This window comes from Centropristis striata, chromosome 10, assembly GCF_030273125.1.
Source record: "Centropristis striata isolate RG_2023a ecotype Rhode Island chromosome 10, C.striata_1.0, whole genome shotgun sequence".
In the NCBI taxonomy this organism is placed as follows: Eukaryota; Metazoa; Chordata; class Actinopteri; order Perciformes; family Serranidae; genus Centropristis; species Centropristis striata.
Genome location: NC_081526.1, coordinates 13,507,545 through 13,518,840, shown reverse-complemented (window position 1 = coordinate 13,518,840; position 11,296 = coordinate 13,507,545). Strand labels below are relative to the sequence as shown.

Sequence of the window (11,296 nt, the reverse complement as noted above, 5' to 3'; positions counted from 1 at the left end):
CAGTCAACCAAATAGTAAAGTGGTCTAGCAGACTGATTGGTGAGCCACAGCTCGGACCTTGTACACAAAACAATTACAGCGCATTACTGGTTCAATTTTAAATGACAGTTCCCATCCATTGCACACAGAGTTTCAGCTCCTCCCCTCTGGGCATAGGTTTACAATCCCTAGGTGTAGAACAAAAAGACACAAAAACAGTTTTGTCCCTGCTATGCTTTGCACAGGTGTTTATTTATTGTTGCTTTTATGTATGTTTTTACTATTTCTATATATACATTTTAACCTTTATCTAAGTTTTTTACAGCCAAAACAAGTTTTATGTTATTTTGCTGTTTTATTTTGTTTATTTTTCTGTCTTCTTTTTTTTTGCTATTCGTATTTTAGTTCACATCAATATCTAAGTATAGTCTGGACCTCTAAGAACTTTTAATAATTTTTAATTTAATTTTTTATTTAACTTGCCATTTCTTAACTCCCACTGTCTTAAGTTGAATGATGTGTGATATGTGCCTCTTTTGTGTGTGTGTATGAGGACTCTATTTGTACCCAGAGTGTCAGGACCGGTGACCAGAACTCAAACGCAGACCAGAGATCAGAGAGATATGGGTGGTTTTATTTAGAGTTTTCACACAGATAAACGGGTCGTGAGGGTGTTGCTGGGAATTCTGATGCGGGTTCGGATCCAGAGCTCTCGGCTGGCTGGACTGGGTGCAGGCTGGGGCAAGACGGTAAACTGATGCGACAATCCGGCGGGGACTGGAAGGCTGGTCTGGTCTTTTATAGGTGAGTTGATTGTGGAATGAGGAACCGGAGTGCAGGACTGATGAGATGCGTTGCAGGTGTGTAGGCTGGAGCTGCAGCGACCACGCCCCCCAGCAGTAATGCATGCAACAGACAGGTCACAGCCGGGGGTTGTGACACAGAGGTAGATTTTGTTTGCAGTGTGAAGTAAATAACATAGATAAAAAGATAAAAAACATGATAATGATAATGAATTCATTGCCTTAAGTCTTATGGTCTGGGCACAGTGCCAAATATTAAATTAGACTGCCACCAGAGCGCCACCTAGGGGCCGATCAATAAAACCTTCAAGGGTTATCCTCAGGAGGGCATTGACAATAAGTATACCAAGTTTGGTGTTAATCCGACCAACCGATTTGGATATATAAAATACTTAAATTTAAAGAGTGCCACCTAGTGGCAAAACCAAAATTTTGCACAGAGCCTCAGGGCCTCATGGGGAAGTAGGATCTTGAGTTTCATGTCATTCAGACACACCAATGTGGAGATATGCAACACTTCGTGTTTTGTGTTTAAAATAGCGCCACCTGCAGGAAGTTTTCATTAATAACTTGAGTATTCTTTGGGTTATCAAAAATATTTTAATAACTTTTTGTTATGAGGGTCCATGCTGTGTGTAAAGTTTGGTGCAAAACGATGAAATTGCCTAGGAGGAGTTCGAAAAAGTATGTTTACGACATTTTGCAAATTTGCGAAAAAAAACTCTATGCGAAAAAGGGCGTGGCCTATATAACGAGATTCAGCACAACTCAGTGAACGCGTGGATATAAGGTTTTTGAATGTGCGATAAAGTATGTGGGAGTTATTAGCCAAAACGCATATTCCTTTATTATAACGCCACCTAGTGGTGGAAATTCAGGATGACAATAGATTGTAAAAATTTTTTCGCCAGGTGTGACTTATATTTAAAGTTTCATGAGTTTTGGGGTATGTTCAGGCAGTGAAAAATGCGATCATTTGGGAAGAAAAAAAAAATAATTTGAAATACAATAGGGACCTCGCAGGTTGTTGCCTGCTCGGGCCCTAATAAGTTTATTATTGTCATTCTACTTATTCCGGTATAAAAATCCTGTATCATCTTTTTAATGTCTAATCAGCGGTTTTAAGACCAACAAAAGTTTTGAAATTCTCTGCACCCTGCTGCATTTGCCACATATAAAACTGATTGACATCCATCACTGATGCATATCGCTCAGTCAAAGCACTTAACAGGGCAGGCTTAATACTGTGATAACATCATGAGATATAAAATGTGACGCTGCAGTCAGTCTGAGCAGCAGACCCTTTATAATGAGATCTAGAAGTCAGTAAAGTTGGTTAAGTTCTCATCCTTCAAACTGACAGATATCATGTTTTGTGTTTCCTATTCGCAAACTCCAAAGCTACTGTAGGCATAGATGTGACAAAGAATTAATATCAGAATAACTTCCAATATTTATATATATTAAATGCTTGCTCCAGTAGTCCTGTTCAGATAGAGGTGCTGTTGTTTCAGCCTTCAACATAATTCTGTAAAGCGTATGGGAGCGGAGAAGTGAAAGCATGCCACTAAATGACAAATGCATATTATGTTTGTATTTTCTTTGAGGGGACGGCTCTACAAAGCACCTGGGGAATACTATATCTATTATTTCTCATGAGTGACAGTTGTCTTAGCCTGTTAAAATTGTTCATGTAGGAACTAAAAATATTTCCCTCATGAAACTGCTCACAATTTAATGTGGATTATCCTGAGTAACCGGATCATAGTTTACAGAAGAAGCCATTGCTGTTGAGTTTCATTTTAATGCCTGGTACAACTAAAGGTACATTTGTCTGGACAAAAATAATGACAACAAAAATAGCTCATATGAGTTTATTTTAAGAACTGATATCGAGCCATTCCCATAGTTTTCTTAAAATGATTTTGGTTATTATCAAGAAAACCATGGAAAATGGTTAGGTATCAGCTCTTAAATGTATTACTTATGAGCTTTTTTGTTACCATTATATTTCCCCAAACAAATGTGCCTTTAGTTGTACTAGGCATTAAAATTAACAAGAAATTGAAGAAAAATGGTGGGCTAATAATTTTTTCCATTATATTCAAGAGAGGGCAGAAATCTCTGCTGCTGATATCTCCAACACCTGGCAATTCACATCAAAACAATATAGATTGACGTACGCCGAAGCTACCGAAACTTATCAGTGACTCCTAATGCTGCCATGGTAACAGTTTATTTACTTGAACTTAAAGATCAGGAAAAGGCATGGTAAAAGATGCATCCCCAGTTTGTCAAGAATATTATCATACCCCCATAAAGTGATATAAATAATATATAGATATGACGTTCAGCTTCATCTCAAACCTGTTTTTACTGCTTGATCTAACCACCAGTTTGAGTAAGAAAATGACAAAATACAGTCATGAAACACTCCTTTGAACAGTTAGAAAAGCACACAATTGACACTGGCAGCCTGACTGTAGCTCTGCTCTTATGACAAAGTCTACTGATCGTCAGCCTCTGATCATATTCAGGGACAAACAGGATAAGACAGAAAATAGGCACATTTTATCTTTGTAACACAGATCTGATAACTGTCTTCTCCAATCTTCACTGTGTCCCAATGATGAACATGTGCCAGCGTACAGTATTTCATCATGATCATTTGTCCATATAAAACATCGAGAACTAAAATTGAACATATAAGGAAAGCAATTTTTGCAGTAGAAAGGTAGCTTTTTATACAAAAGTGTGATATTAGCAAAAACTGTAGGCAAAGGTAAAGCCTCAAATTAAAACGGCATCAGAAGTGATGCATTGTGAAACTTGTCTCAAGGCTGAATGGCTGATCTGTCAGTTGCAAGTGAGGGGAAACAGAAAAACAACAAGAAAAACAGGCTAACTAGTACAGGAACATATAACTCCAGCCTTAAACATTCCCCTTTGTTTGCTGGTTGTGTTGACACAGTTCTGTCCATAACAATCGAATATTCAGAAGTTATTTTTTTAAGTGACGTACGGGGATATTAAAGCTGAAACAATGTTCCTCAATAATTGACCAAAGAGTTGCAGGTTTTATCTTTGAGATGAGTTGTATTAAGTTTTTTGGACAACATAAAAAATGCAATGCACTTTGGATAAAAGTGCTATAATATAAATGCAGCCATGGCAACTTGGCAACAGAGCACAATAACACATTTTTAGCCTGAGGAAAATCATAAAAATTACAACTCAATGAGTCTTCGGCTTTGGCAAAACTAACAAACAAATATAAAGTTGAAACTGCGACTTTGGAAGAATACCAACTCAAATACAGACAATGTAAAGGCAGAATGAGTAGGATTTTCCTACAAAAACAAACAATGGATAGGCTTATACAAAAGTGATACAGCAGACTTATCCTACATATTCTGCCTTTAAGTAAATAATACTGCATACGCACACAAAACACTTTGGTAAGGAAAGCAGATGGAAAGTAACAATCACTGTGCCAAGTCTTTGGCATTTTCAGAATAAAATTAGTTTTGTGGGATTCAAAATTAAATCAAAACAGGCAAGTTAACAGAGATCTGTACTAGAAGTCAAATTAAATCACTAAAAACTATTTAAAGGGATAGTAGCTTTGGAAAACACAAATTAAAGAACTGGTTGATGGATTCATACAGTAAACGTATGCGGTTCTTTTAACAACACAATCCACTTATTTTATACTACAGGTTCTCTCTTTTACTTCTCTGGGCAAATGTAAGACAAAATCGTGTCTATCATGTTCCTGACGATGACTGGAGGTGGATGGAGGGCGTGAGGAAGGTGGTGCGCTACACTCATTTGCCAGGCGTCCACCAGCAGCACGTTCACTCCCTTGAACATGGACCTGAGCACCTCATCGAGCTGCAGGGAGTACCAGTCACTGTTGTACAGGCTCACTTCTTGGTCCAGAGCTTGAAGGTTGCCCGAGCGGATCACAACAATTGTTCCGGGCGCTCGTTCCAGAAGTCTCACCAGTGACCGCCTAATGTGACGGAGCCGCCGTATGTACACTTCCACTGGAAAAGTGCTGAAATGGGCCCAAATGCTGAGCACCACGACGGTGTTGGGACCCCCAGAGAGGCCGTCCAGCTCGTTCGAAACGTACCGCAACTCATTGGACATGACGGTGGAGAAGCGGATGGGAGGCCCATGGCAGCGGTACTTCAAGAGTATATTATGGGCGCTGTCCACCGCCATGAAAGGCCCGACGTTTTTAGGACTGTTCAGGTTGAACTCCTTTAATCCTGGGGAAAGTGGAATAAATGGAAGTTACAGTCAGAAAACAAACACTAGGCAAAATTCAGAGTGTAAAAAAAATGTAACAATAACACATCACCCACCTGGTACTAAAGCAATGAGGTACTCAAACCACTGCCTGACGGTAGAGTCCCCGTACATGTTGATCACCTTGTTCTTCAAACACTGAGTGATGGCAGATGATTCATTGAACTGGCGCATTGTAACACCATTTAACGGCCTCCATGAGTCCTCGTAGTAATATCCAGACGTTCCTAGCTTAATGTGTTCTGGATTTATACTGCTGCTTTCTACCTCTACTTTATCTGATACAAAGCGAGAAATGTTGCAGATAAAATTAAATTAATGGAGTAAATCAAAGCATGGGACATGATGCACAAACGTTACTCTGCAGGTATACTGTACCTGTCCTCGGAGGCAGCACGTCGATTCTGTCGGGTCCTGAAGCGTGTATTCGCACTTTAATGTTTACACCACTAAGATAAAAGACACCGCAGGTGTAAAGCTTGAAGGTTAACAAATCCCACAATAAAAGAACAAAACCAACAGTGTGTTTGAATATTTACTGAGGTAATAAATCAAGTGAGAAGTAGGGTAATTTTCTTATAAACTTCTATACAATCAGACTTCTTTTTGCAACCAGTGGAGTCGCCCCCTGCTGGCCATTAGAAATAATGCAGGTTTAATGTTGTTTTCGGTATTGGTCAAGAGAATAATACATTTTAATACAACAGAAATGTGTCATATTACGACACATTTTCCTCATCCTATAATTATAATGGTACAAACCTCTGGAAGAGCAATGCTTCTTTGTTGGTGATGAGGTGTTTCAGATAGCCTCCTTTGGCGTGGTTGACTCTGGTGTCACAGCTGAGCATCTTAGGCTTGTAGCAGTACCAGGGCTCCCCTGTGTAAAGGTCTGTGTAGTTGCACAGAGGCTGCTGGTCAGGTGGCAGGCACATGTTGCACACTGTAGTTTCAGACAGGAAGCCCAGTCGGAACAGACTCTTGAAAAACACTCGATCCGGACGTTCTTCCCTCAGCCGACGCAGCACACTAACGGCCTCGCTGGAGTGCACCAACGTAATCTCAACTTGTGCAGACCCCAGCCAGAGGAGCGGGAACATGGCGGAATAAAATCCATTCCTGTGGTCCAGTACCTTACCTGCTACACCTGCTCCAAACTCAGGAGAGTGCAATCTGGCCAAAAGGAAATCCCCACCGTATCGCTTTGGACGACCCTGGAAGTCATGCATTTGGACGAGGGCCTCCAGCTGGTCGCCCACATGCCACTCCCTTCCTCCCTTAGTGGGAAGGATGGCGAACAGGCTGTGAACGGGGTCACTTGTCTGGCGCAGGGTGGTTGGTGCAGAGTGAGGTGGAGGCCCAGGCCAGGCGATAGAGTCCAACAGGTATCGTTCCTCCAGCTCATCTTCGGGGGAGGGTTTCTGGCCCAGATGGGCACAGAAGGTTCGGTTGTGATGGAAAGTGGGGAGATTTACTGGGATGAAAGACGACTGGATACGACTCTGGAGTTGGTAGAGAGCTGAAATAGTGTGGCAGTTCCAGTTCTGGAGAGAAAGGAAGGAGAGTTAAGAGGTGTTGTAAAGAGATGGGAACACCAATAAAAATGCATTAAAGAGCTAAATACTATTACATAGACTGAAAAAAAGATGGATGACAATGCATCTCCACTTCGTCCAACAGTACAAAAATGAAGCCAAAAATATCAGGGATACAAGAGCTGCCATCTTGGGTTGATGATGTCATTTGGAGCCAGAGTCAGTGCAGTAGTAATTGACTGATGAATCAGTAGTATCTTTACCTTGCACAGCAGCTGGGTTTCCACAATATCACACGAAAAGCCATCTTGTCAGGCTTCAAGTAAAGTGTTCAAGTCAACAACCACTGGTTTAGACCAGTGTCCTGTGAGGAGCCACTAGCAGCTAAATGACAATGTACTTTTTTAAAGTGCCTGTCTATTTCTGTACAGTTTCCAACAACTGCTTCTCAGATGGATCTGTGTAACAAAATATCTAATGTTTCAGGTTCGCCCTATCAAGGTCCTGGACACTTCAAGTTAATCACAGCAGCGAGTCGATGATATTTTACCTCCTCTTTATAGCATCAAATATCAGAGAACGGATCCCAACAAGACTCTATTTATGTTGGACAATTTGGGACACATTACCAATGCTTTTTTCTTTCCTTTGAATAACCCTGGCTAGCTTACTGCAACAGGCTGCTGACCTGTATGATGGCAAGTGCTTCACAGTTTGGTAAATGCTACATGTAGTTATTTCAACTGCTGCTACCTTATCTGTCTGGCAATCATCTTTGGGTTTCAGTTGTAATCTAATGCATTCAAAGATCTGCAAATAATTTTGCTAAAAAAATGAGAATCACCTTCTATTGGCTACAACAGATTAAATAGTTTGAAAATGTGGGACATTGTCTCAATATGTGGGACATGGGACAAGGAATAAAAATGCTGAGCAACCTGAACACCTGAATTTCTTATGCACCATCCATGTTAACATAAAGGGGCCGGGGTTTATGACCCATACTGCAACCACCAATCAAGATGTTTTAGCCTCACTTTTGGGGAGCCTTTATGTCGTCCATCTTAATATACAATATAGGATTCAACGCAACTATCTCAGGCCTAAACTTAGAATAGAAAACAGTCACCATATATTTGTGAATGTGGTAAAACCGAAACACTTCTCTTATAAGCTGCAGTATTTTGAAAAGACACATAAGATGCTGTTAAAAGAAGGAAAGTGATCTGTGGAAGGAAGGAAGTGCCAAAGGAAGTGATCTGTGTGACTAGTTCCCTTTCCCACTTCTCTCTCCTCACCTCCACGGTGTGGATGTTGCGTAGCAGGAAGATTAGGCCAGACAGGGCTAGAAAGAGGAAGATGAGGGCATATTTGGACAGATTTCGGCACATGTTGACCTCCTTCTGTCTCCCATGATCAGGCCCTGTTTCCCTCTGTGCTGTCACAATGATGGCATCATTTTGTCCCCAGTGACTGAAGCTGGCGAGTAAACTCTGTCAACGAGAAGAATGAACAAACAGAAAAACTTATTCTATTCATGTTTATAAAGAAACACATGAACATATTGTCTTCTTTGCCTCATTATTGTAATTTTGCTGTATTTTTTCTGTCTTGTTTTGTTTTTCTAATACCATATTTATCTTGATGTATGTTTTTATAATCAGAAAAAGAAACTCAACATCACCCTGTTCAGATACTTCTGTGAATAATGCTTCACGCTAAAGACATTTAAAACATCTTGGTGTAGATGTCTGAATGTAAGATTAAGATTAATTACTTTATTAATCCCACAATGGGGAAATTCAACCTTTGCATTTAACCCATCCTTTTTTACACACAAGTGAACACACCATGCAAGGAGCAGTGGGCAGCACATTACTGCACCCGGGGAGCTGCGCAGGGGGGTTAGGTGCCTTACTTCAGTCCTTGACCTGTCAGTACTGGGATTCGAACCGACAAGCCCGATTCCTGACGTCTAGGCCACGGACTGCCCTGTTTTCTGTTTTTCTCTAGTAAGGCTCTACTGAGGAAAAGTTTATATATTTAAAATTGATAATGCAAATGCCAGTGTAAAATAGTGTAGAAATACTCAACTTCAAATAAATGCATTGCATCCAAAAGTACATAATTATCATGTTAATTTTACATGACATTATTATTCCCGAAAAATTAAAAAAACAACACTATACTTTCCAACACTGCAGGTCCAGTGCAGTCATATAAAACACACTTTCAGAAAAAAATTAAAAAATGTACAGCCTCCTGATGAAAGATTGTTTCAAGCTGCTCACTTGTTGCTGCAAAAATATACTGTGTAATGGTGGTCTTTTGGTCTTCCTTATAATAATGCAGTGAATTCACTCTCCATCTTGCAATGCACAAACACATGATTTCCTTTCCTCATATGAACTTTGGTCCAGTGATTAATGGAAGCCATAAATTGTTTAGCATTACTGACTTCACATTTCTATTGCTCTCACTCACCTTCCAACCATGTGATGTTGGACCTGTCACAGTAAATGGTTGTCAACTATTACACAGACCCATATTACACTTTGCACTTTGTTCGCCTCCTTTAGGTTTCAGTGTCTTTAAGACTTTTGCACAAAAATAAATTTGGTTTGGTGACTTTAGCTCCTTGACATAGACCAGGGGTTGGCTACCTTTGTTGGCAAAAGAGCCACTGTTGGCCGAAAAAAGGGAAAAAATGTCGGAATGGAGCCACAAACCTTATTTCAAGCCTTGCAATGACAACAAAACAGCAGACTAAGTCTTAACTAGCCTACCAGCTTTACCAAGAGGTCATAATGAGCATTTATCAATATGATTTTTGTCGGAGCAGTGAGAACCAAAGTGCAAATGAGAGGCTTGACACAAATATCACAGGAGATTTGGAATCGAAAGCTAGCCTAGCTAGGGAAACTTAAAACTAGACTTGAAGTTGGCAAAATTTAGAGGTTAAGGTGCTGTAGACTTTTGAAGCCATGATGCACATTTATCCAAAAAGTTTTTTAAAAATGTTTTAATGCCGTATATAAGCTGCACATTTTTACAATCGTAGAATATAAATTGCTTTGGGTCTACACCTATCTTAACAAAAAATTAAAACTTAAACCAATAACCATTTCGTTTCGGATAATTGTTTTTGTCACAGCCACTGCAGATGGCATGAAGAGCCACATGTGTCTCTGGAGCCACAGGATGCCTCCACCTGACATAGACTGACTGTAAAATTAGGGCAAGTGTTGTCACAGATAGAACACCACAACGTGTCACAGGAACCAGACGTGGTTAGGCCTGCCATTGGTTGTATCCTTCCTTGGTAGGCTCCTTCCTTCAGAGTTAGGTCCTCCGGAGGCGAGGCAAGAATCCTTCCTTTCACTGGTGTAACGCACAAATGGGACAGAGTGTGGCGCACGGAGGATACACACATGCATCCTTGGAAATTGGGCAGAAGAAGGACTCTGTCCTCTGGAGGAACCTGGACATTGGGACAGTCCTTTGGCGGATGTCAATGACATAGTATCCTTCAAATCCAGCCGTTTGAGGATCCTTCCTTGACATTGGGATACAGCTATTGATTTCCTTCTGTATTTTAACTCCTGTGCATGCATGCAAGACATGACAAGACCTTGTTGTTCCAAGGAAATGATGTCAGTTGCATTTTAACCCCATTGCCTTTGACAAGCTGGAACCAGCTAATGTTGGACATTTTTGACAAAATCTCAAAATCTAAATTTCCTGTAGCAGGGTTGAGTCTATTGTTTAGCCTGTACACGCATCCAGTGTTAGCTGTTTCTAAAAGTCAAAACAAGCTTATTTAACAGCATTTTCAAGCTACTTGCAAGAATTCGACCAGGTGTTATGTAGAAAAGTGCTTTCTACCGAGATGCGTTTCTGCACATGCGTGGGAGCATTACTTGATAAGGGACACTGATGCATCGAAATTTGCTACCCCTGAAATCTTTAATAAAGATATTAAAGTACATTATGAAAACATCTTCTTACAATACACTCGGCGTTTTTTTAATCAACACACACATATAAATATTTCATAAAATTGACAGCCTACAAAACTATATAAACACATAAGGTAGAATTCCCGGTAAGGTAGCACATCTCGACATAACACCGGGTTCGATTATTGGGTTGAAACATAATTAACGGTCAGTGTTTCTAACGGTCCGCTGCATCTATCAAATAAACGGCTGAAACGGCAACAACAAAGAAACGGAGGAAAATAATGCTCATTACAATGGAGGAGATTCCGACACATTTCAGATATAACTCACGCAACCGTGTTAGCTAACGTTATCCCCGGTGATGCAGCTGTGAAATGCTCCTCTACTTACACATTACGTCGACAGATTAGCATGATGCTCGACCGTTGGACATGCAGAGGAGGGTGGTGAGTCTTACGGCTGGCCGGAGGAGAGGAGACAGCGGCGGTTTGGGTGGCACGTCAGAGACGGTGTAGTAGACAGGAGGAGTGGTACACAGAGCCCCCACTGACAATCATATGATGGGAGCAAAACAGGGCCGGGGTGGGGGTGGCTTTATTGGATGGATCGGGCTTGCTGCGGCCTCTGGTGGTGACTTAAACCTTTAGTGCATAAAAGGGGTATTTAAACCATAGACTGTATAAGATTTAAACCCTCAAAG

At 40.7% G+C, this 11,296-nt stretch overlaps 1 protein-coding gene across 1 annotated transcript; it reads right to left on the bottom strand.

The window, feature by feature from the left end:
• Positions 1-3,002: 3,002 nt before the first annotated feature.
• Positions 3,003-11,119, bottom strand: nxpe3 (neurexophilin and PC-esterase domain family, member 3). Its single transcript, XM_059343444.1, has 6 exons — positions 10,987-11,119; positions 7,933-8,127; positions 5,862-6,643; positions 5,478-5,548; positions 5,156-5,377; positions 3,003-5,059 (listed from the first exon to the last, which is right to left on the bottom strand). Exons 2-6 carry the CDS (start codon positions 8,023-8,025, stop codon positions 4,512-4,514), a joined length of 1,716 nt encoding a protein of 571 aa, XP_059199427.1. The 5' UTR covers positions 8,026-8,127; positions 10,987-11,119; the 3' UTR covers positions 3,003-4,511.
• Between the last annotated feature and the right edge of the window lie 177 nt (positions 11,120-11,296).

What these genes read in the sequence shown, in the direction of transcription:
- nxpe3 (XM_059343444.1), bottom strand. Translation starts at nt 8,025, where the DNA reads ATGTGCCGAAATCTGTCCAAATATGCCCTCATCTTCCTCTTTCTAGCC. An exon ending in GCAACATCCACACCGTGGAG is followed by an intron (nt 6,644 to 7,932) that starts GTGAGGAGAGAG and finishes CTTTCTCTCCAG; the next exon opens with AACTGGAACTGCCACACTAT. An exon ending in GAAGCATTGCTCTTCCAGAG is followed by an intron (nt 5,549 to 5,861) that starts GTTTGTACCATT and finishes CTTTTATCTTAG; the next exon opens with TGGTGTAAACATTAAAGTGC.